The sequence below is a fragment of the Strongyloides ratti genome, assembly GCF_001040885.1.
Source record: "Strongyloides ratti genome assembly S_ratti_ED321, chromosome : 2".
NCBI classification, from domain to species: domain Eukaryota; kingdom Metazoa; phylum Nematoda; class Chromadorea; order Rhabditida; family Strongyloididae; genus Strongyloides; species Strongyloides ratti.
This window is the reverse complement of record NC_037308.1, coordinates 884,242-910,339: the sequence shown is the minus strand read 5'-3', so window position 1 is coordinate 910,339 and position 26,098 is coordinate 884,242. Positions and strand designations below refer to the sequence as shown.

The 26,098-nt window shown below is 26.3% G+C and overlaps 9 protein-coding genes across 9 annotated transcripts; 6 read left to right on the top strand and 3 right to left on the bottom strand.

Annotated features, from left to right (window-relative positions):
- Positions 1–389: 389 nt before the first annotated feature.
- On the top strand, positions 390–1,824 carry SRAE_2000025700 (COP9 signalosome complex subunit 2; the record flags this gene model as incomplete). Its single annotated transcript, XM_024651066.1, has 3 exons — positions 390–434; positions 482–1,745; positions 1,799–1,824. The coding sequence occupies 3 exons, from the start codon at positions 390–392 to the stop codon at positions 1,822–1,824; spliced, it is 1,335 nt and encodes a 444-aa protein (XP_024504780.1).
- Positions 1,825–1,936: 112 nt separating this feature from the next.
- Positions 1,937–5,408, top strand: SRAE_2000025600 (Phosphatidylinositol 3-kinase catalytic subunit type 3; the record flags this gene model as incomplete). The annotated part of the gene is made up of 4 exons (XM_024651065.1): positions 1,937–2,126; positions 2,240–2,657; positions 2,828–5,001; positions 5,038–5,408. 4 exons carry the CDS (start codon positions 1,937–1,939, stop codon positions 5,406–5,408), a joined length of 3,153 nt encoding a protein of 1,050 aa, XP_024504779.1.
- A 117-nt stretch (positions 5,409–5,525) lies between these two features.
- SRAE_2000025500 (UPF0462 protein C4orf33) lies at positions 5,526–6,197 on the top strand (the record flags this gene model as incomplete). The annotated part of the gene is made up of 1 exon (XM_024651064.1): positions 5,526–6,197. One exon carries the CDS (start codon positions 5,526–5,528, stop codon positions 6,195–6,197), a length of 672 nt encoding a protein of 223 aa, XP_024504778.1.
- Positions 6,198–6,244: 47 nt separating this feature from the next.
- SRAE_2000025400 (Sodium/hydrogen exchanger) lies at positions 6,245–8,238 on the bottom strand (the record flags this gene model as incomplete). Its single annotated transcript, XM_024651062.1, has 3 exons — positions 6,245–6,516; positions 6,568–7,276; positions 7,315–8,238. The coding sequence occupies 3 exons, from the start codon at positions 8,236–8,238 to the stop codon at positions 6,245–6,247; spliced, it is 1,905 nt and encodes a 634-aa protein (XP_024504777.1).
- Positions 8,239–9,120: 882 nt separating this feature from the next.
- On the top strand, positions 9,121–11,644 carry SRAE_2000025300 (Zinc transporter 5; the record flags this gene model as incomplete). The annotated part of the gene is made up of 2 exons (XM_024651061.1): positions 9,121–9,176; positions 9,232–11,644. 2 exons carry the CDS (start codon positions 9,121–9,123, stop codon positions 11,642–11,644), a joined length of 2,469 nt encoding a protein of 822 aa, XP_024504776.1.
- A 1,493-nt stretch (positions 11,645–13,137) lies between these two features.
- On the bottom strand, positions 13,138–14,967 carry SRAE_2000025200 (Hypothetical protein; the record flags this gene model as incomplete). The annotated part of the gene is made up of 1 exon (XM_024651060.1): positions 13,138–14,967. The coding sequence occupies one exon, from the start codon at positions 14,965–14,967 to the stop codon at positions 13,138–13,140; it is 1,830 nt and encodes a 609-aa protein (XP_024504775.1).
- Positions 14,968–16,540: 1,573 nt separating this feature from the next.
- SRAE_2000025100 (Glutathione S-transferase kappa 1) lies at positions 16,541–17,258 on the top strand (the record flags this gene model as incomplete). The annotated part of the gene is made up of 2 exons (XM_024651059.1): positions 16,541–16,603; positions 16,644–17,258. The coding sequence occupies 2 exons, from the start codon at positions 16,541–16,543 to the stop codon at positions 17,256–17,258; spliced, it is 678 nt and encodes a 225-aa protein (XP_024504774.1).
- A 42-nt stretch (positions 17,259–17,300) lies between these two features.
- On the bottom strand, positions 17,301–21,817 carry SRAE_2000025000 (GDP-fucose protein O-fucosyltransferase 2; the record flags this gene model as incomplete). Its single annotated transcript, XM_024651058.1, has 7 exons — positions 17,301–18,508; positions 18,805–18,966; positions 19,019–19,360; positions 19,448–20,640; positions 20,704–20,824; positions 20,882–21,637; positions 21,688–21,817. 7 exons carry the CDS (start codon positions 21,815–21,817, stop codon positions 17,301–17,303), a joined length of 3,912 nt encoding a protein of 1,303 aa, XP_024504773.1.
- Positions 21,818–22,256: 439 nt separating this feature from the next.
- SRAE_2000024900 (Armadillo-like helical domain and Splicing factor 3B subunit 1 domain and Armadillo-type fold domain and HEAT, type 2 repeat-containing protein) lies at positions 22,257–26,062 on the top strand (the record flags this gene model as incomplete). Its single annotated transcript, XM_024651057.1, has 3 exons — positions 22,257–22,313; positions 22,375–22,486; positions 22,545–26,062. 3 exons carry the CDS (start codon positions 22,257–22,259, stop codon positions 26,060–26,062), a joined length of 3,687 nt encoding a protein of 1,228 aa, XP_024504772.1.
- Positions 26,063–26,098: the final 36 nt, after the last annotated feature.

Here is a 26,098-nt window from a genome sequence, read left to right as displayed (position 1 = left end):
ATAGATAATAAAATAAAAACTCATAGTTATTAAAATATTAATTAAAAAAAATATACATTTAATAAAAATAAAAAGTAATCCAAAAAAACAACTGATAAAACATATGTAATTATTATCTTCTAAACATAAAATTTTAAAATTTATCTGTTTCTTGTAAAGAAACCTTACTTAAAAAAATTCTTTTAGAATTTTCGAAATTTTAATTATATCAAATGAAAATTCAAAATAAATTTTTATTTTAACAACAAATATTAGTTTTTTTGTGCAAAAATAATAATCAATGTGTTTTAGAAAGAAAAAAACTATATTATTCCAATGTTTTAATATACTAGTTTGAAAACACTCTTTTTACTCAACATTATTACTAATATTTATTTTTTTCAAGCGATATGAGTGATGATGATGATGACTATATTGACAACGAGTATGAACTTGTAAGTTTCAATAGAATTTGTTAATTACTTGTTTAATACTATTTTAGCAATATAGTGATAGTGATAATGTATCCGAACCTGATGTAAATCTTGAAAATCAGTATTATTCTGCAAAAGCACACAAAAGTGAAGGAAATGTAATGGAAGCATTAACAGGAATGCAAAAAGTTCTTGAATTGGAAGAAAGCAAAGGTGAATGGGGATTTAAAGCATTAAAACAAATGATAAAAATGACGTTTAGGATGGAAGAGTATAATATGATGTTGGATTATTATAAATCTATGCTTGCATATACTAAAAATTCTGTAACAAAAAATTACTCAGAAAAAAGTATAAGTAATATTCTTGAACTTATTTCTACAGCTAAACAAAAAGATATGTTAAAAAAATTTTATCAAGTTACATTATCTGCATTAGAAAGTAGTAAAAATGAAAGATGCTGGTTCAAAACTAAACTAAAACTTGGAAGATTATATCTTGAAGCAAAGGATTATAGTGAATTAGAAAAAATTTTAACAGAGTTAAGGACATATTGTAATAACGATACAAGTGATAATGATCAGAAAAAAGCAACTCAATTACTTGAAGTTTATGCATTGGAAATTGAGCTACATACTGCATTAAAGAATACACGTGCACTTCAAACAATTTATAATGAGGCTACTAGAGTTGAAGGAGCAATTTCACATCCCTTGATTATGGGTGTTATATATGAATGTGGAGGTAAAATGCACTTGTTTAATAAAGACTATGATGCAGCTCATTCCGATTTTTTTGCTGCTTTTAAGTGCTTTGATGAAACAGGAAGTCATCGAAGGTTGTCTTGTTTAAAGTACTATGTTCTTGCTTCAATGTTAATTAGATCTAAAATTAATCCATTTGAATCACAGGAAACGAAAGCTTTTAAAAATGAAACTGAAGTTGTAGCTATGACTAATTTAGTTACCGCATATCAGAATTATGACTTAGAAAAATTTCAAGAAACATTAATTATTTATAAAAATTCATTTGACAAAGATGATTTCATTAAGGAGTACGTTGAAGAATTGGAAAGAAATATACGTTGTTATGAAATAAAAAAATTAGTCAGACATGAAACAAATGTTAAATTATATACGTTAGCAGAAAAATTAAAAACAACTGTTGAAGAAGTTGAGTGTATTTTGAAAACATTAATTGTATATGGTGAATTAAAAAATTATCGAATATCTGAATTATCTGAGTCTCTTATAAAATTACCAGAAATAAAGAAACATTCATTTCAAAGAATATACAATACTTTTAGTGGAAATCCAAATGAATCTATGTTTAGTATGTTTCAAATGTTTATCAACAGGCATCCTAGTAATCAAGAAAATTTATAGATATCTGTGCATTAATTTTTTCTTAAATTAAAATTATACTGTGTTATAGTAATTTAATTTTTTCAAAGCGATTGTTTCGCTTAAATATTTTATAATATTACATAATATTTACTATTGTTTTTTTAATAGTATTTTAGAATGGTAAGCAAAAAGAAAACAACAATTATTGATAATTCAAAGAAAAAACAAGATCAACTTTTGAAAGATTTAAAAAAGTTAGAGGAGCAATTATATAAGTATGAAACTGAATTATTAGCAAAAGAATTAAACTGTGATCCAAAAGATATTCCTGATAATTTTCGAATTTATTCTGGTTCTTCAGCTACCTGTCCATTACGAAAATAAATATAATATTTTTATAAAAATTTTTTTATTATAACGTTTTATCGTTTTATATATTTTGTAAATATATTTTTATTAGTTATATAATTATATTTATAGATATGAAAGATCAAGAAACAATAAAAAGTATTCATAGTGCAGAGGGTAATGAACTTCTTCAAATGATAAAAAGGAGAAGAGAATGTATTGAAAATTTGGTTAATTTAGAGAATGAAATTACTAAACTTGAAAGTAAATATTTTGAAGAATCACATGATTATGGAAATATGATTAATGGTTTTCATAAAATGACATCGACATCTACCTCTAGAGGTGTTAATATAAGATATGATAAAAGAAAAAAAAATGTTCAAACATTAGATAGAATTATATCATTAAGTTCACTTACATCGCCATTGTCAATTAAAACTTCTGTAGCTATACCAAAAAATTTGATGGAACAGGGATCAAGTAACTCGAATAATCCAATTCTTCTAGCAGATGGTGATAATGATTCTATACGATCAATGCCAATAAAGTAATATTTTTTGATCTCTTTTTATGGTTGAAATTTTTAATTCATTTAATTTAATTTTTTTTTATTTACTTTATTTTTAACAAAATTATTTAACTACCAATTAATTTTTTTTTTATTCTTATCTGGTAACATACCAAAAATATTTTAATTTTTTACATTATTTATTAAAGTATTTTAGATAAACTTATGCAACGAGAATTTAATTATGTTCTTTCAAATGATCTTGATATTCCTTTATCAATAAATATTTTATCACTTGAATGTGCAAAGGAAAGAAGTTCATATATGAGAATGTATCCTAACATTCTTAATGAAATTACTGGACAAATGTTTTTAAAAGTTTCATTATTTTCAAATGGACGATTAGTAGGAACAACAATGCCAACAAAATATGTAACAAATACAAAAGAATCTACATCAGGAAAAAGTGAAAGTTTATCTTCAGGAAAAATACAAACATGGAATGAATGGATGAAATTTCCAATTAAATATTCTCAACTAACACGAGATGCATTTGTTCATTTCTCTGTATGGGATATTTCTAGTTCAGATTGTAAAGAAATATTTATTGGAGAAACTATTATGACGTTGTTTTCTAAAAGAGGAACATTTAGAAGTGATATAATTGATTTAAGATTAGATCCTGCAAAAAAAGGTGAAACAAAGGATAATCCTTGGAAAATGTCACCAAAAAATGCTTTCAAATTAGCTAAATATCCACATGGTGATGAAAAAATGAATGAATTGATGAAAAAATCTAAAATGCATCTAAATGGATTAATGAAACGTGTACATTTCTTAGATAAAATATCATTAAATGAAATTGAACAAATTAAGGCTGACAAAAAAAGAAAATGTAATTGGTTATATTTAAGTATTAAACTTCCAACATTTACATATGATACAAATCCATTTACATTAGTATTTTACCAAGAAGAACCAATATTATCTCATCCATTTATGCCTTTTGTTAGTGCTTATGTTGATCCAGAACAAGATTTAGAAAATTTATATGAATCACGTCATCATGAAATGACTAGAAATTGTCAAGGTGATGATAGGAATTTAAAACCAAGTGCCCAAATGAAACATTACTTAGAGAGAATAATTAAAAAACCTAGTTGTGTACCAATAACTTCTGAAGAAAGAGATTTAATTTGGAAATTTAGATATTGGTTAATGAAATTTCCATCTGCTTTAACAAAATTTGTAAGATGTATTAATTGGGAAATTGAAAATGAAGTTAAACATGCAATAAAATTTATTAATGAATGGGCATTATGTGATGCTGCTGATGCCTTAGAATTATTAAGTGATCAATTTATTCATCCTTTTGTAAGAAGTTATGCTGTTGCAAGATTGCAAGAAGCAGATGATTCTATAATTTTATTATTTTTACCACAACTTGTTCAAAGTATACGATATGAAGTTAATGTTTTTTTAATTTTAACTTCAAAAGATTTAAATATTGAGCAGACTTTTGAAGATCATGGACTTGCTTCTTTTTTAGTTGATAAATGTACTAAAAATAGAGAAATAGCTATTTTATTATATTGGTATTTAAAGGTAGAAATTGAGGCAAATGAACGTGTTGATAAAGCTGTTTCTGATTTATTTAAAGATGTTTTAGATAAAATGTTATTAGCTTTAGATGAATTAGGTTCTACAGGAAGGGAAATAAAAATGACTATAGAACATCAACTTAAGCTTGTTAATGGACTTGAAAATTTAGGTAAAAATATTGCAGATGAAAATGGTAGATTAGATTATAAACGTGATTTATGTATTCAAAGACTTAGTGAAGATGAAACATTTACAAAATTACATAGTTTAAGTTTACCACTCGACCCCAAAGTTACAGTATATGGAATTATTCCTGAGGATACAAAACTTTTTAGTTCAAAACAAATGCCAATGAAATTAACATTTGCTACAAATTCTCATTATTTACATGAGATTAATAGTGCTAATGATAATTATACATTATTATATAAAAGAGGTGATGACTTACGACAAGATCAATTAGTTGTTCAAATGATAAAAGTTATGGACATGCTTTTGAAAAAAGAAAAACTTGATTTGTGCCTTACACCTTACTCAGTATTAGCAACAAGTCCAACAGAAGGATTTGTTCAATTTATCAAAGCATATCCATTTCGTGAAGTAAATAATCAAGGTGGTATTAGGGCAATGCTTAAAAAATATAGACCAGCTAAAACACCAGAAGATATTGAAATTGAAGCTTTAAATAATTATACAAAAAGTTTAGCTGGATATTCTATTATATGTTACATTTTAGGTATAGGTGATCGTCATATGGATAATCTTCTTTTATGTGAAAATGGTAAAATGTTTCATGTTGATTTTGGATATATTTTAGGACGTGATCCAAAACCTTTTCCACCACCAATGAAATTAAATTCAGATATTATGAATGCTTTAGGTGTTGAAAATAGTGATCGAAGGAAGATGTTCGTTACTTATTGTTATTCTGCATTTTGTATATTACGCAGAAATGCTAATTTAATTTTGAATCTTTTTCAATTAATGTTAGATGCCGGAATCCCAGATATTGCTGTTGAAAAGGATAAAGCTGTTGAAAAAGTTCTACATAGATTTCATTTAGATTTAGAAGATGATGAAGAAAAAATATATTCAAAAATAAATTCGCTTATAAATGAATCTACTAGTGATAGATTTGCAGCTATTATGGATGTTGCTCATGATTTTAAACAAAATTACCTTAATTAAAATATTTATAAATTTTACTTTTTCAAATAGTATTTTACTACTAAATATATTTTATTTTAATCTTTTATTTCACCAATAATATTTTTTTTTAGTAATATTTTTTTATTTTTTTAACTAATGTTTTGTAAATCATTTCCCGAAAGTGTTATAAAAGAAGGAAACGAATATTGTAATTATGAAATATCAACTTTATGGAATGGAGAGAAGATAACAACGAATCCTGTTTTAATAAATTTTAAATATAAAGGTGTTGAGAGAAATGGACTTCTTGAAAAAAATTATCTATACATTACATTTGAAGCTCCTTTCTATAATGATACTTTTCCAGATACTTTTGCTGGATATACACCTGGTTTATGGAATTATGAAGTTGTTGAATTTTTCTTTTCTAATAACCAAGGACAATATATTGAAATAGAATTAGGTCCTCATGGACATTGGTTAATATATGCTTTTGATGACTATCAAAAAATGAGGAATAATTGTGAGGATGTTGAATTAGACATACAAAATTCTATTTTACCAGATGATACATGGAAATGTGTAGTTGGTGTTCCAATAGGATTACTACCAAATAATGTATCTAAATTTAATGTTTATCATATTTATGGAGAAGAACCTCATAGAACTTATGAAGCTTTATTTCCTTCTACAGATAAAGATCAACAAAAACCTGATTTTCATAGATTAGAATTTTTTAAGAAATTTAATACAAAAAATATATTTCCATCAAATTTTTCTGAACTTCAAAAGGATGACATTGAGAATGCTTATATTTGGAATCTTTAATAACTTATTAATATTTTATTATAAAAAATCGAATGTATAAAAGTTTATTAAATTATGTATTGTTGTGAAGACTGAGACCCTTGTGTACATTCATCACTATTAAACAAGCAACGACTACTAGCGCTACCCTCACTTTCTTCACTTCCCTCAACAAGTGATTTCATTGCTTCAGAGGCGAGATTTCTAAATTTTTCTTTATTCTCAATTTTTTCTTGAAGTGTAAATTTTCGAACAAAAATATTCCTCATTATATTATTATTAAAATGAGAAAATATGTTTCCTCCTCCTTTACGTTTTAATATATCACTTTCTTCTTGTTCTGTAAAATAATCTGGGTTATTGTCAAAATTTGTCATTTCTTGTGTTTTACTAAGTATAACTGGAGATGATTTTCTTTTTTTAGATCCACTACGATTATTACGTTCTTTTCTTGAACGACGTTTTTTGATTAATCTTCCTGAATTATCTTTAACTAAAGAATATCCAGAATCATTGGGTAAATAATTATTTAAAAAATTTATCATTGGTAGAGCTGTTCCACCAAGAAAAGTTATTGTAAATAAAATAAGAAAAAGTGTGTTAGTTAATATGACACGTTTTGTTTCATTTGATTCTAAATCCATATGTAAAGCTAAAGCAAAAGCAACAGCACCACGCATTGAACTAAACCACATAATAATTTGATTTCTTAATGATATCTTTTGCCTTCTAAATTTATTTAACAAATAAGTTAAAGGAAATATATTACAAGCTCTTGAAACAAAAAGAAGAATTAATGACCAAAAAATGAACATTGGTCGAAATTCTAAATGAAATGTAAATAAAGCCATTCCAAGATACACAAAAGTACATGTTTCAGAAACAAATGCAATTGTACGAAATGTTTGTTGCAATGTAAGTTCAGATATTGGTGAAATATTATAATGGGTATATTGACTCATTGTAATTGATGAGAATAAAATTGAAATAATACCCGAAAGTGACAAGGCTTCTGCCAAACCATAAGGCAGATATGAAAATATTAGTAAAAGTGCAAATTCTAAGGAAGGTGTTCGACGAAGATCTACATGTTTAAAAAGCTACAAAAATAAATAATAAAAAAATAATATAAACTTACTAATGCTGATAATAATCCAATTAAAAATCCAAGAAAAGCAGATACAAGAAACATATAAAAAAATCTTGTTATAGCATACCATATGATACCAAAAACAGAATAATTTGCAAATTCTGTTCCAGTCATTTCTAATGTTGTTGAAGTAAGAGCAATAGAAACAGCATCATTTAACATACTTTCACCAAATACTAACATATATAATTGAACATCTACTTTTAAAGCTTGAAATATTGCCAACGTTGCTACGGGATCGACAGCCGAAATCATAGAACTAAATGCGAATGCTTCTACAGCTGTTAAATTATATGATAAATAAATTTTCCCAAGAAACCATAAAGAAATTCCCATTATAATGGCTGAAATTGCAGTACCAAATATGGCATAAGTTAATATAGGTAAGATATTAGCAAAAAAATTTCCTTTATGTAAGTTATATCCAGATTCAAAAATAATTGGAGGTAAAAGTACCAAGAAAAAAAAATTAGGATTGAAAGATTCAACCTCTGACCAATCATATTTTGAAAAACTTAAACATAAGCCAATAAAAGCTCCCAATAAAACAACACATAATGATTCTGGAATAAACCGGCATTCAGTAATAATTAAAATATGAACAAGTAATGTTGCAGCAGCAATAATAGATAATATAAAAAATATTGATAATGAGTCTCTTCTTTCCATAGCTTCATTATTGATAACTTCTGACTTAACAACTGAATCTGATTTTGTCAAATTAGACATTGTAATATTTCCATTTTTAACATTCTCTTCAACATTAACAATAGCATCCAATACATTTTTCTTTGAATCATCATCTTTTTTAATAATTTTCTCTTGGGCAATGGAATTTTTTATAGCTAATATTATAATACCTAATATTACTATCCACTTAAAACATATTAAACATTTTGTACATTTACTCATATCTTATAAATATTATATATATATAGTTTCATGTCTTATTTTAATATATATATATATATATTTTTTTTTTAAAAAAACAATAATAATTCACTGTAATATACAGTATATTTAGATAGTTTTATGTATAAAATAAATATATATATTTTTTTTAAAAAAAAATATAGAAATCAAATAAAATAAATTTCTAAAAAAAAATTGTTGTGGTATCTTGTTTACATTTGGAAAATGATGTATTGGTGTTCTCATAACGAACCAAACATTTATAGAAAATTTATTATTCTTAGAAATATATTCTATTTAAATTCAAAATGATTTATTTACAAAAATTATATTATTTAAAAAAAAATTATTTATTTTTTTTTGGATCAGAATAAAAAACTATTATTCACATTTTATAAAATAATATTATTTTCAATAAATGATAATTTTTATTTTAAATATTATAAGTATAATATATTTATAAAGTATCTTGAAATATGAGGAAAATAAATAAAATTTGAAGAAAGTTATTTGTATTTAATAATATGTTATTTTATACAAATAGAATGGCAATATTACAACTAATATAATTAATACGTGCATATTTTAAAAACAAATTCTTACTAAACGCCATAACCATTATAAACCTGTTTCAATCAGGTCCTCTTATATATTATCCAATATAATAAGTAATTTTATATATATTTTATATATTTATTTATAAATTTTTGTATCACCCTACGTGGAGGATCGACATTTCATATTTAAAGGGTGTATCATTTTGATAAAAAAGTTTGTTGGAGCAGTGCCCCTTACTTTTTAAACATTACGTGGCCATTAATTTAAAAAATTATTTTAGATATATAATAAATTGAATTTATGTATTCGAAATAGGTTAAAATAATGTTAGCACATGATATTTTTAAAAAGGATAAAGATAGGAAGTTGACTAATTCGAAGTAAGTTTTTTTTTTTTATTAAATTATTATACAAAAATTTTTCTTGTACTTCTAGATCATCCTCATATTTTGGTTTACTAATATTGGCAAAAATTTTTAAATGTATTGGAATATTTTTTATTGATATTCTTGAACGATCAATTCATTGTATTAGTTTATTATGGCTTATAAAAATTATGGCATCTGTAATATTAATACCAATACAAAAACCATTATCTTCTGGTAAATCATTATCAAAGTTAAGAGGTTCAATTCATGCAAGAATTGGACAACTTTCTTTGATAAATTGTTTAGTAGAAGTTTTTTGGTTTTATGGAATAACATTTTGTGGACCACTTAGATCAATTTTAGTATTTGAACATTCATCAACTGTTATTCTTGTAGCCTTAACATCATTTATTAAAGGTACTGAAACAACTTCAAAAACAAGAGGAGTTTTTTGTTTAATTATTGGATTTGTTGCTTTGTTTTTTATGGATCCAGATACAACAATTGAGACTAATCATATTGAATCCCATGGACATCATAGTGGATTAAATTATTTTTTCTATAAATTTTTATCTATGTTTGGTTTTGCAGATCACAAAGGGGGGATTTTTTTGTTAATGATAGCATCATTATTTAAAATTTATCATGATTCATCATTTAGATTATTAGCAGTTGAAATTGGAGGTCCAAAAAGATTATATGCAATTAATACTCTTATGACAGGACTATTTTTATCACCATTAGCAATTTTAGCATTTATATCTTCATCAACTATTGTTGATGGATACTTTTCATTTTTTGCTCTTCTTATATTAGCAACACTTTTTACATTTATATTAGATTTTTATATTGAAAGTTTATGTTTTCAACATGTTGCAGATCCTGTAATCGCATCTGCTCGATGGTCACCAATAACAATGTTCTCATGTTCATTAATATTAGCTTATGTATGGTATCAACCTTTTGAAAGTTTTATAGGAATGCATATGATATCTGGTGGGGTTGTGCTAACAGTATTTTTATTTTGTTGTGCATCTTATTTATTAACTAATCAACATACTCAAAAATCTCATGGTGGTTATTTTATTGGTTTATCTCCTTCTGGGGTGCCGTTGTTTACGACGGGTGAGGCATTTCTTCAAAAAACATCACGATCAGCCTGGTTATTTATACAAGATACATTAAAAGATATTCTTTCAAATGCAGACTCTAGAAGAATTTTTTATTTCTTATGTATTAATTTGGCATTTTGTGGAGTAGAATTTATATATGGTTATTTAACTAATTCATTAGGACTAATTTCGGATGCTTTTCACATGTTATTTGATTGTTCTGCATTAATTATGGGTTTGGTAGCATCTGTTTTATCGAGATGGCCAGCTTCTAAAGGTTATCCATATGGATATGGAAGAATTGAAATTCTTTCTGGTTTTATTAACGCAATGTTTTTAGTAGTTATTGCTATTTCTATATTTTTTGAAGCAATAGGAAGGATTATGGATCCACCTGAAATAAAAACTGATAAACTTCTTTTTGTTGCAGTTGCTGGATTATTTGTTAATTTATTTGGAATGTATGCTTTTCATGGTGATCATGGTCATTCTCATGGTGGTGGTGGTTCACACGGTCATTCACATGGTGGTAATGCCAATATGAAAGGTGTATTTTTACATGTATTAGCAGATACTTTAGGTTCAGTTTTTGTTATTATTTCAACGATTTTAATACAAATGTTTGGATGGACTTTTGTTGATCCATTATGTTCATTGGTATTATCAATACTTATACTTGGATCAGTTTATCCATTATTAAAAGATGCTACTGTTACATTAATGCAAGGAGTAAGTGATGAAGAAGTTTTTGAATATGAAGCATGTCTTGAAAAAATTCTTTCTATTGAAGGAGTTTTGTCATTTTCACGTGTAAACTTTTGGCAATTGAAAAGTGGAAATAATGTTATAAGTATTCATGTTCAAGTTAAAGATGAAGTTAATGAACAAGCTGTACGATTTGCAATTGAGAAAATTTTTAATGATGAAGGAATTAAAGAATGTTCAATTCAAATTGAAAAAAGTTCATTTGTTAAAAGGATTCAAACAACATGTCCTAATTACGAATTAGTTCCACCTACTAAAAAGGGACAATTTTTAAGAACTGTAGATTCTGTTGAAGATCACTGCCATAGTCATGATTCTGAACATGGACATTCTCATGATTCAGGACATGGTCATTCTCATAATTCTGGAAATAAACATTCTAATGATTCAGGACATGGTCATTCTCATAATTCTGGAAATAAACATTCTCATGATTCAGGACATGGACATTCACATGATTCTGGAAATGATCACTCTCATAATTCTGGAAAAAAACATTCTCATGATTCAGGACATGGGCATTCTCATGATTCTGGACATGGGCATTCTCATAATTTTGAGAATGGAAATTTCCATGATTCCAAACATGGTCATGGCTATTAATTTATTTTGTCAGATAAATAATTTGGGTACTATTCAGTTTTGGTAGAACCACTTTTTTTTAGATAAAAATATGTAAATAAATTGTTGTTTAATTATTTTCACGTTTTCAATGTCAATTTTTTAATTATTTATTCAAATTTTGGCTCATAGTATTTACAATGAATTTTTAATATTTCTAAATAAATTTTAATTTATTTTAAATGTGTATTTTTTTTGAATTATTTAAAAAGTTGGTGACATCTAATTTATATTAAATTTAAAAAAAATATTAAAATTGATAAAGTACTTTAAGTTTAACTAATTAAGTTCCAATCATTTTTTATCTATTTATTTTTCGTTAACTTAAAGTGATAAATTTTTTTATCACTACATTTTTTATAAAATGTAAGAGGTATTTGACACTCCCCTGGTTTATTAAGTAAACTGACGAGCAACAATTACCTCAAGGCTAATATTGCAATACGACGATTCTGGTACATCTTACCTAGAAGATGATCAGCAGTACGCATTGCTTAAGATGCAAATAGTATGATGATGTATTGAGAATCGAACTCTCTCTTACATATTTATAAATTATCAATAAAGCTATTTTGCCTTGCATTCAAAAAACATATGTCAGCTGTATATGATAGTATCGAAATTCTCTTCAACCTTGGCGGGAATCAGCTGCAGCTGACAAATTCAAAAAGTTTCTGTAAATGTTAGATGCACATGATAATTATTTTTTGCGTTCAGTAAATATTTGTCAAAAAAATGCGACTTCCATGATATAAATGAGAATATTAAAATTAAAACAAGTATTCTAAATCAAATTTTTTTGAGAAGTTGATTGGACTTGGTCTAGTTTTTATAGAACACATCAATTTCAAAATATGGCTAAAAATGTGTTTTGGAAACGTTTCAAGAATGAAACTTATAATTTAAGTAAATGAGTATCTATAACCAGAAAATTTAAATGCGGTAAACTTTCAAACACTTTTAAGTTATAATCCATGTTGAAAACTATTTATAAATTTCAACCATTGTTGAGGCATAGTTTCTAATATTTTTGTACGCCGAATTTAATGTTATCCATTTTTATTTCTCGAAAACAGTTAAAGATATAAAAATATTTTGAACACATACCTCTTATAAAAAATAATTAGTAGCGAATCCAAAAATTAGTTTGCTTTTATCTTTATTTTGAAGCGAGATATAACCAAAGGTAGAAATTTATTCTAAAAATTTATTGTTACCGACTTTTCATATCTTGGCTAAAACTTATTATATTACTATGAAACTAGTTTCATTCGATTCTTCTTAAAAAGTAACTCTAGAATAAATTATTTTTATAAAAACTAACTTTACTATTTTCATAGATACACAATTGGCCCAAATATATTTTTATTAAAAAAGTGACAAGAAGTAAATTTAATAAAAAATAATTAACATTTAACAACAATAATACTATGATATAAATTAAAATTTAATTATAAATAACAACAAACAATGTCTTATTTGTCAATAGCATTTACTTCATGTGGTTCAAAATCATATGATACAAAATCAATCTTTTTCAATGTATATAAATATTTTAATAAAACTTTTTTACATTGATCTATACGTTCAAGTAAAAGTGACAAATCTTCTCCGTCTTTTAAAACATTTTCAATAATATGTTTCTCTATTAGCAAATCTTGATAACGTTCCCCACAATTATGTTTAATAATACCTTTTCCAAAAATTTTTGCTGCTTTTTTATATTTTTTATGAGCAGAGTCAAATGCGATTTTTGGATATTGTGGTGAATTTATGTAGAATCGATTTTTTTCTATTTCTGAATATAAAATATTATCTTTCAGATTTGTTCCTTCTCCATTTTCAATATTTGTTATTCTCATGTTAATATATATAAGATAAGTGTCTTTTACTGTTGCATCAAAAAATCTCCATGGTAGTAATAACTTTATTGATTTTTTAAATTTCTTTGTTGTTTTCATTTCTTCTTTAACATATTCTCTCATTGCATTAATCACAAATGAAATTGATTCTACAGTGGTATCAGAAATTTCTTTAGTTAAGTTAACAAGTATTGGTTTTAAAATATCATCAAAATTTTCATCACTTGTTAGAAGTTTTTTCATTTTTACGAGAGATGAATTTTCAATTGTGTTATAAATATAAGCCATTGCGTAAAATGGATAATCTGTTTTCATTTTTTCAAGAGTCCACAAATGTTGAACTGATACCCACGATTTATTCGTTTCTAAAGCAACCCTGGCAATATTATGATTATATTTCTTTAACAAACTAATAATTTCATCCTTTTCTTTTCTTGTAAATAAACATATATACTTTGTATTATTTAAAAGATTCAAAGGAGAGTATAACTTCTTAAGCCTACAAATAACCATATTAGATAATCTGTTATTTAAGCCTTTACAAATTTTAGGTATCATAGCTGTTTCTTCTATAAAATCTCTTTCTTCTTTTCTAGATGTTTTTGATTTACGATTTAATGCACACGTACCAAGATACCAAAATAACTCTTCTTCTTTAGTATCATGATTTTTACAAAATTTTTTCCAATTTTTTATAATAATTTCATCTTCCTCCTCTGTAAATGGTCCATATATAATATTAATATTATATTGTAAAATTCTAGCTTTATAAGTATCAGTAATATTACGTCTATGCCAATGATAAAAAGGATATCCTTTTCTCATAATACCATCGTCATCAGGTAAAAACTTCAACTTTTTTTTTCTTTCATTTTCTTTTTGTGGTAGATAATGTCCTATACGTATTTTCTTTGCATGTTTAACAAAAGTATCACAAGTTTCTTCAATATTCTTATCTGGTAAAATAACATTATTTTCTCCATCCAACATCTTTATATGAGTAATTGGTTTTGATATATTCTCAACAACTAAATTAACTTTTTTAACTTTTTTTGGTGGAGCATCATAATCATCCTCTGACTCACAAGTATCTTCATACCTCTCCTTTGTTGGTATTGCCGGTGATGCTTCAAAAAATGCTTTAGTTTTAACATTTTCTTTTGAAAATATTTCACTAGTAAATTTTAAATCTTTTTTAATTAAATCGAAAGCCTTTAACATCCGTTCTGGATGCTTACGTAATATAATTTGGAATCCATCTTGTTTTACATCAGGAGTTTCAATAACTTTGGAAAAATTTTTTTCTCTTATTGACTTTTCTTTAATTTTACTTTCATCATCCGAAGAATCTGACAATGAAAAAATTTCTTTTACCTTTTCCTTTTTTTCTTTCTTCCTTTTTTTTTCTTTTTTATCCTTCGAAGTTGTTACATACTCTTCCATACTAAAATAAAAAAATATACAAAAATGTATGGCAATAGAAAATGACTGTTGAAAAATAAACAGGAATTTAAAAGAGCAATCACTTTTCCATGTAATTCGCTGTAGGATAAGTTTTGAAATATTAGAATTGAAATGTTAATTTCTGGTAAATTACAAAATTTTAGCAAATAAAGTATTGTTTATCTTAATTTTGGTTTACCTTTTTTTTTGATTAGACAAATAACACAAATTGGATTGAAAAAATTTGTTGGAAAGTAGTAGATTTTTCGAATACTATCAAATATTATACTTTTTAAAAAAAATATGTTTAGAAATTTATTAAATTAAAATTCCAATATTAATTTATTTATTTAAGAAAGTTAATTGTTAAAAAAGCATAAAATAAAATATCATTTTTTTTAGTTTGTCATTGTTTTTTTTCATTAAATTGTGGTCATCTAATATTCTTTTATTATATTTTTAAAAGTTTATTTTCTTATCATAAAAATAATATTATCATTCTTTAAATCGTTCTAAATATTCAATATTGTGGTAAACGTTTCTTTGTGACATTTTTTTTAACTAAATTTAGTAAAAAATATTGGTCGAATTTGTCAAATGGTATCAGGCTTTTTGTAATTTTGTTACTATAATTAGAAAATCTTTACTATGCTTTAGAAAAATTCTTATTGCTACGTCAATTGATCAAATGTTGTAAAATGTGTTATAAATTAACTTTTTTTTTTAAATTTTCATAGTGGCAAGATTGTTAATTGAAATTTAAGAAATGTAATTACTATAAATAAATCACAGTAAAAATTTTTTTGTAGTTTGTATCAACCAATATTTTGTTATTTTTACTCTTTTATTTTATCAGAGCATAATTTTTTCATGATAAAGGAAGATTGTTGATTTTGTTATTATATTTAATTTTAATGATAGGTTCATTATATATATGTCTGTTTTTTATCTACTTATACACTTTGTTAATATTAGATCTGAATAATTTGTTATAATGATGTAGATTCAAAGTGTTGTAATATAAAGTTACAACATTTTTTTTATGAATTGTTGTTAATTGATGTATGTGAAAAACATGTTTTAAAAAATGATTACCATTTACTTAAAATTTATTTTTCAAAAATTATTATTTTTAAATAAATCTGAGAAAGATAAATTTTTTATATATTAATAGTGAAGCAAATAAGACGAACTTTTTTATTCATGCATAAAGTTTGATCTTACATAAAATATTAATTCACCACACTTTTTTTCTTAATTATAAATTTTTTTCTTTATAAAAAATTAATTTGATTTTTGATTTATTGTATTTGTTCATAAGAAATTTATTAGCAAAAAATTATTGAAAGTGTTGTTATTGATAACATTTGTTTACATAATTATTTAGTTGTTTATTGTATTGTTGTTTTCTCAATGTATTAATTGTTTGAATTACATGCAAGCAATTATCATACTGACATTGAATTCATGTAGCAATATTTATTAGCTGATAAACTATTTTAAATCAATACTGTCGTTAACAAATTGTTTTGTTTATTTATAGTTAGTAGTTTTAGATTGTCTGAAAGAAATAATGCTACCAAAAGTTACATTTTATTATGATATTATTTCTCCTTATTCATGGATTGGTTTCGAAGTAAGCTTTTTAAATTTTTTTCTTAATTTTTTTTTTCAAGACACTTCTTCGATATCAACAAAAGCAATATTTTAATTTAAAATTAAAACCTGTCTTTCTTGGTGGAATATTTAAAGAAACATCAAATAAGTCACCACTTATGGTTCCTGCAAAAAGTGAATATGTTATGAAAGAACTAGGTTTGACATCAGATTATTATGGTATGAAGATTGTTCCACCTAAAGATTTTATAAAAACTGCTTTTACTCAAGGATCTTTAAATGCATTACGTTTTTTAGTTGCACTTGAAAATGAAAATGAAAAACATCTTATTCCAGCTTCAAGAGAATTGTGGAATAGATTGTGGTCAAGACAAGAAAGTGCCTATACAGAAAATGATTTTATAGAAGTAGGAACCAATATTGGTTTAAATAAAGAAACTATTGATAATGTTTTAAAGAATACCTCTTCTTTAACTGTCAAAGAAAAGATTAAAACTAGCACTATGGAAGCTGTTGCTGAAGGTGCATTTGGTGTACCATGGATTGTTGTAGAAAAGGCAGATGGTGTTAAACGTAGTTTCTTTGGTAGTGATAAAATGCCATTAATATGTTTTTTTATTGACAAACCATTTCTAGGGCCTTTAGTACAAAATGAATGTAAAAACAAACTTTAATATATTTTTTTTAACTATAAAAATAAATTAATGAAAAACTAATTACGAATATTTAATTAACCATTTTGTTGGTTGTTCACAATTAAGATCATTGTCTGGGCATAATCTATTAAAAGTTGTCTCAGGTAAAAAACCCATAATCTCACGATCTTCATGTATTCTGAATGAAAATGTTGAAACATAAGAACCAATAAAAGCCCGTGCATGTGAACAAATATATTGGTCAATTATTGATATCCCACCATCAGATAAATCTTTATCTTCAAAACGAAATATTTCTAAATTATTATTAAATTCATTTTTAAGTTTTTGCCATTCGATATCATTACAATCACTTGATACAAATACTTTATTTAAACTATACTTTTTTGCAAATAATTCCACTTGATTAGCTGTTCCTTTTATTGATGGTATATCTTTACTATGAGATCTAACAAAATCACCCCTTCTCCAATGTACACATACATAATTACCACCAATAGCATCTCCATGTTGTTTTTTTACCAATCTCCAATCATCATCCATAACAGTTTTATCATTAATATCTGTAGAGTTAAACATTTCACTTCTAAATAAGTCTCCATATTTAATTAGATAATGTGCATATCTCATAGATCTTCTAGCTCTCCAATAGTAAACATCTGAAAAAATATCATGAAGAATTACTTCTGCTCTATCAATAAATATTATTCGATTATTTATATATGAATGTATTATGGCATTTGATAATGTATTTGATTGCCCTTGTATTGATAAACATTGAAAGTTTTTAGCTATAACATTATCTTCATAACCAAAAAACCAACCATACCATCTATTATTTGCATATTTATAATATTTATTTTCAATACAATCCCTTTCATCATATTTAATTTCAAAATGACTTCCCCACCCTTCTTTATATCCTTGTAAATATAAAATTAAATCGATTTTTATATATCCTCCCTCTTCTTTTAAAAAATCATTAAAATCAATAACTGGAATAAATTTTTGTAATGATTTAATATCAAATAAATTTTTCCATGGAATTTGTGATTCTCCTTTTTTCCAATGATATAATCGACCAAATGGTGGTAATACTAATATATAATTATGACCATTTTCACGTAAAATTCTAATTGTATTGGCAATTCGTAAATATACATCTCTTCTAAGATTAAATCCTTCACCATAATTAACATCATATATTATGTATTTTTTTTCAGAAAGTGAAAATTTAGTTTTATCTAATTTTGAAATGGTAATGTCTCCTACATTTGGTTGTATTAAAAAAAATGATATTAAAATCAATAACACTATATTATACATCATACTGCAATATATAACAAATAATTATAATACATTTTTGAAAAAAAAAATATTATTTACTAAAATAATCACATTATACAAATAATACAAACATTTAACATTAAAAAAAAAATAAAAAAATTTTTTTTGTAAATTCTTTAGTATCTCATCAGTAGATAAATTATATATATATATAAACAAAATATATAAGTATGTTAAAGACAATATATTTATGAAATGCTGTTCATCGAAGCGCGACTAGGAGTTTTACGAGATAATAATTTTGATTTAAAGATCAATGAACTTAAAAAATTTTTTGACTCATTTCCTGAAGGAATTTCTAAATGTGCAGAATACTGAATATTATTGTTATTGTTATAACATTTTACCGTACTACTATTTGAACGTATATAATAAGAATCTAAAAATAAATAAAAATTAAATATAAATAAATATATTATTTTGTAACTTACGTTGTAAAATATATTTTTGTGTTATTTCATCAATATTATCAACTTCATTAATCATCAAATTTCCCTTAATAAGATAATCATTCCAAAATAATGTATCTTCACGAGTATAAGTCGCTAAATAAATTTCAAAGCTTTTGTTACTTAAGAACAATAAATGTTTTTTAGAAGTTTTTAATTTAATATCTAATGATATTTTAAAATATCTTGGTTGAATTAAAATAGAAGCTTTTTCTGATTTTTGACTTGAATAAATTAATAAATACCTAACACCATTTATTGAGGCTAAAACAGCCCAACCTTTAGTAAATTTATATCGAGTAGAATTTCTCCAACGGCTGTTACCTAAAAAGCTAGATACATCATTTCCAGATTGACTTTTTTGAATACAATTATTTTCAAAATTGTTATAATGTAAATATTTTATCCAACCTTCAATAAGGATACCAGATAAATTAACATATGGTATCTCAGTTATCTCAATTATATCTTCTAATGATGGTTTTTTATCATAATTAGAATTTAAATATTGATTTGGTAATCGTTTTGGTGTATTTATATTTCCACTGTCATCTGGTTCTGCCAATGGAGCTAACATATTTAAAGCTGGTTTTGTTTTATGTATTGTTGAAACCAATGAATAATGAGAAGAAACTGATGATGATGGAGATGTTGTTTTTATAACATTATAGGTAGACGAAGTACTTTGTCTACTACTAGATAACTCTTCCGATATATCTGTAAAAGTAGTTGAAGCCGGTGTAAAACATTTACCACGATTATTTATTCCAAAAGGTGAAAGAGGAACTTTGTTGTAATATAATGGGGATATAGGGCAAATATTTGAACGGGGTGTAGCTGAATTAGATGGAGATGAATCAAAATAAAAATTACTGTTTACTTTTGGTGATTCTAAACTTCCTAAACTATGATTTTTAGTTTTATCCTCTTGTTTATGATGTAATTTTGTTATTTCATTTATTGGAGCAGACCAATCTAAATCCGATACACATGGAATTTTATCAATATTTAAATCTAAAATATTATCATTTTGAACTAACTCAATTTCTGCATAATTTAAATTTGCAGTTATATTTTCTCCTTCAATTAATTCTTCATTAATATTATTAAAATCAACATCTTCATCTGTTAAACGATTATTAATAAATGATTTTACATGTTCATTTGGTTGTTGTCTCATTCGTTTTGTTCTTCTTATTATAATATTTGGTATATCTGATGAAGTAGCATCTACAGAATTGTCTTGTTCTAAAATAATAGTATCATTTGAAAATTGCCTAAATACTGTACGTTTTCTACGAGATTTTAAATACGAACTAACAAATGAATTTCTTCGCATTAATTCATTGTCTATTTCTATTTCAAATGGTACATCTTCATATTCTGTTCCGTCTGGTTTATCACCACTAATAGAATTCCTTCTTCTAATTTTTTTAGAATCCTCTTCTTCAAGTGATATATGTGCAATAGAGGCAAATTGAATTGTTGAACCAGCATATCTCTGGTTATGATTCCTCCAAGCAGATTTAGCAATATTTAAACTAGACGTTCTATTTAACTTCAACCATTGCATAGAAGAATCCTCTGGTACAGGAGATATTGGTCTATTATTTGAAAAAATATTATTAAAATCAGTTAGTGTTTTAAGTTTATTTTCTTTTGATAACCTTTGTTTTGGTTTATTAGGTCTAATAAACATTTTTGCTGCAATAGGGTTACGTGGCCTTTTATTAACTAGTAATACTATTTGTTTTCCAATATTATGATCTGTATCATTATAATTAGACTCTGAAAACACTAACATTTTAGCAATCTTTTGTAATTCCCACCCAATTACAGTAATACCATTTATTTGCAAAATTTCATCTCCTGCATCTAATTTTTCACATCGATCAGCAGGTGAATCTGTCCTTATTTCACTAATTACATGAACACCTCTAAAAGAAGATTGAATATTAATACCCAATTCAGTTGGTTCATTTATTTTTATAACGGCTCTTTCTGTAAAACTTGTACAAACAAAAATAGGATCATTTCTGGTTCTAATTAAATCAATTAAATATTCTCTCATTTTTTTAGCTTTTGTATAAATAGAATTTGTTTTTAAAATATTTCTTGATCGTAAACTATCAACTTTAGCTAAATCAATACAATCATTTAAAATTTTTTCTCTTATTTGTATATACATATCTAATCTATCAAATGGACTCCTATCAAGCCAAAAAACAATTTTTTTAACTTCATCCACAACATAAACTAAATTTGAATAAGTGTTATTAAGAAATGTATATACATTTAATCTTAAATTATCTTTTGAAAAATTTTTTATTTGTTCTGGAGTTGTTTGAACTTTCTGCACACATCCTATTAACATATCAAGTTTTGAAACACACATCATCATAAGTCTTTGTAAACTATCTTTTTCTATATCACGACAGAAATATAATAAACTATTAATCGCTTGCATAATAATTCTCCGTATGCCAAAACTATAAATACCAATATTTTCAAGATATTCTTCATCGATTACATCTAAATTTTTTCCTGTAATATTTGCTTTTTTAATTTTTGGTAAGTATGCAATAATTCCATCATCAACACCTAAAATAAAAAAAAACGTAAAAAAAAAATACAATATAAAAATAACTAACCTTTTAACCACTCAGCAAATTGGTCGCAATTCCATGATGAAACTATATATTGCAATGAATTTAAAGCATCATAATTTTCATTGTAAGTAAAATACTGCAGTCTTCTTTTGTCCAAATGCTTTACTAACATATTAGAAACAATAGCTTTAATAGAAGTTAATAGAGGAAATTAATAATAATATATTTTCATTTTTTTTTTAATAAAAAATTTTATTGAGAAATTTATAGCATATGCTTTTTTCTCGTTAATAAATAATATAAAATATGTCTATTTTCAGTTTAAAAATTATTCCTCTGCTAATACACTGTCATTCGATAAAGTAATTTTAACATGAAGGAGTGGTCAGCTTCAACATTCATTTAAGCGCACAATAGATATGTTTGTGTATCTAATAACTGAAACATGGTGAGGTATGAAGATTGCGCGACAAGAGTACCTACGAAGTAATTCTGCTCCAAGAAAAATTTTGTTTTAAAATTTGCTTACTTTACTATATACATATTAATATTGTTTTTGAAACTAAATAAAAAAAAATAAAAACCATTATCATTTCCAGTATATTATAATAATGACATCCAAAATTGATCCAGCTAAATTCTTACAAGAAACATGTAAAAATGCTGAGGTAAATATATTTATAAATCCTTTTAATTTTGTTGGCAATTTTTATTTTTTTCTTATTCTAGGATGATGATGTATTTTCAGACACAAGAACAAAAACAATAGCAGATAGACAAAATGATTATCAAAAAAGATGGATGAATCGTGTTTTATCCCCAGAAAGGGTAGACCCAATGAGTATGTTTTTATTATTACTTACCATTTTTACTAAATCTTTCATAATTTATTTCTTCAGTTGACCAAACACCTGATGTTAGGGATCGTAATTTTGCACAAGTCATGCAAGAACAGCGTCTTCGTGCTGAGCAACAAGCCATCGAAAAAGAAATGATTGAAAAGGCTAAAAGTGGTACGCTAAAACCATTATCTCCTTCAGGGCCTGTACAAAAAAAAGCAAAACTTGATGATGAAAAATCTGTTGATACTTTAGGTGGTGGGTCAGTAAGATCAAATAACTTGGGTGCTCCTAAACAAAGAATCGTCATTCCAAAACTTTCGGCAACAGATTCTACTCCTAATGTGAGTAGATGGGATGAAACTCCTGCACCAGGACAACCATTAGATGCAACACCAGTGAATAATCAACATTGGGATGCTACTCCTGCTCCATCATCTACTAGAAGAAATAGATGGGATGAAACACCAAAGACAGAAAGCGAATTTGCATCTTCTGGATGGGGAGCAGATACTCCAATTAATTTAAATACTGATGAATTTGAACCAAAGAATGAATCCACAAGGTCTTCTAGACAACGAAGTCGTTGGGATCAAACACCATCAATGGAAAGTATGGGTTCTGAAACTCCTATGCTAAAAACGGAGAATTTAGAAACACCATCTGGACAACTTGCCAGTAGTATGATGACTCCTGGTGGGGCTACTCCAGCTGGAGTTGCAGCTATGGGTATGCAAACACCAGCTCCAGGTTTAATTCCCATGACACCAAGTCAAATTGCCATGGCACGTTATGAACAAGATATTGAAAACAGAAATAGACCTTTGTCAGATGAAGAATTATCTGCACTATTTCCTAGTGGATATAAAATTGTTCCTCCACCTCCTGGATATGTTCCATTACGAACTCCATCAAGAAAATTATTTGCTACTCCAACACCAATTCATGGAACAGGTACCGGCTTTTTTATACCTGAAACACCTGGAAGAGGTGGTGGTAGTGGGGAAGTTGGTGTTGCTGGTATTGTAGATACTCAACCAAAAGATAAAGAATTACCACCATTGAAACCTAGTGATTTACAACATTTTGAAAAATTATGTCTTGATTTAGATGAAAATGTAATGACAAAAGAAGAAAAAAACGAAATTGAAATAATGACATATTTGTTAAAAATTAAAAATGGGACACCACAACAAAGAAAAAGTGCTTTACGTAAAATAACAGAAAATGCTCGTAGACTTGGAGCTGGTCCTTTGTTTAATCAAATTCTTCCTTTATTAATGTCTCCAAGTTTAGAAGATCAAGAAAGGCATTTTTTAGTTAAAGTAATTGATAGAATTTTATACAAATTGGATGATCTTGTTAGACCTTATGTTCATAAAATTCTTGTAGTTATTGAACCTCTTCTTATTGATGAAGATTATTATGCTAGAGTAGAAGGACGAGAAATTATTTCAAATTTAAGTAAAGCAGCTGGTCTTGCTACAATGATATCAACTATGAGACCTGATATTGATAATCCTGATGAATATGTTAGAAATACAACAGCTCGTGCATTTGCTGTTGTTGGATCAGCTCTAGGAATTCCATCATTGATACTATTTTTAAAAGCTGTATGTAAGTCAAAAAAAAGTTGGCATGCTAGACACACAGGTATAAAAATTGTTCAACAATTAGCTATACTTATGGGATGTGCTATTGTTCCACACTTAAAATCTTTGGTTGAAATAGTTGAAAGTGGTTTGAAAGATGAGCAACAGAAAGTACGAACAATTACTGCATTGTGTTTAGCTGCTTTAGCTGAAGCTGCAACACCTTATGGTATTGATGCTTTTGATTCTGTTTTTAAACCTCTTTGGCATGGTATTAGAACTCATAGAGGTAAGAATTTGGCAGCATTTTTAAAAGCTATTGGACATTTGATTCCATTAATGGATGCTACATATGCTAGTTATTATACAAAAGAAGTTATGATTATACTTAAACGTGAATTTAATTCTCCTGACGATGAAATGAAAAAGATTGTTTTAAAAGTATTAAAACAATGTTGTGGAACAGAAGGTGTTGAAGCTAATTACATTCGTGAAGATATTTTAGATCCGTTTTTTAAATCGTTTTGGACACCTCGTATGGCTATGGATCGTAGAAATTATGCTCAAGTTGTTGATACAACAGTTGAAATTGCTATGAAAGTTGGTTCAGCTGAAATTATTGCCAGGATCGTAGATGATTTAAAAGATGAAAACGAACAGTATAGGAAGATGGTCATTGAAACAATAGAGTGTATTATTACACTTATGGGTTCTAATGATATTGACCAAAGATTGGAAGAATTATTAATTGATGGTATTATGTACGCGTTTACTGAACAAACACAAGAAGATGCTGTTTTACTCAATGGTTTTGGTACAGTTGTTAGATCATTAGGTCTTCGATCTAAAGCTTATTTACAACAAATTGGTGGTACCATTTTATTTAGATTAAATAATAAAACTGCTAAAGTTAGGCAACAAAGTGCTGATTTGATTTCTCAAATATCTTCTGTACTTAAAGTATGTGATGAAATTGAAATGTTAAAACATTTAGGTTTGGTTCTTTTTGAATATTTAGGAGAGGAGTATCCTGAAGTATTAGGTTCCATTATTGGAGCATTAAATGCTATTGTTGATGCTGTTGGTATGACTCAAATGACACCTCCAATTAAAGATCTACTACCCCGATTGACACCTATTTTAAAAAATCGACATGAAAAAGTATTAGAAAATTGTGTTTGTCTTGTTGGTAAAATTGCAGATAGAGGAAGTGAGTTTGTATCTGCAAGAGAATGGATGAGAATCTGTTTTGAATTATTAGATTTACTAAAAGCGCATAAAAAATCAATTAGAAGAGCTGCTATTAACACTTTTGGATATATTGCAAAAGCTATTGGTCCACATGATGTATTAGCAACTCTTCTAAATAATCTTAAAGTACAGGAGAGACAACTTCGTGTATGTACTACTGTGGCTATTGCTATTGTTGCAGAAAGTTGCGCTCCATTCACTGTTTTACCTGCAATTATGAATGAATATCGTGTTCCAGACATGAATGTTCAAAATGGTGTTCTTAAAGCTTTGTCTTTCATGTTTGAATATATTGGTGAAATGGCAAAAGATTATGTTTATGCTGTAACTCCTCTTCTTGTTGATGCATTAATGGAAAGAGACATTGTTCATCGACAAATTGCTATTGATGCAACTGCACATCTAACTTTAGGAGTTTACAGTTTTGGTTGTGAGGATGCATTAATTCATTTATTAAATCATGTTTGGCCAAATCTTTTAGAAAGTTCACCTCATGTTATTCAACGTTATATTTTTGCTTGTGATGCTATGAGAGTTTCAGTTGGTCCTATAAAAGTAATGCAATATTGTTTACAAGGACTATGGCATCCAGCAAGAAAAGTTCGTGAACCTATTTGGAAAGTTTTCAATAATCTTATTTTGGGATCTCAAGATGCGTTAGTTGCTGGTTATCCTAGAATTGAAAATACTGATAGAAATAATTATGTACGTGAAGAATTGGATTATGTTATTTAACAACTTTTTTTTTTTATAAATATGTATATCATTTTT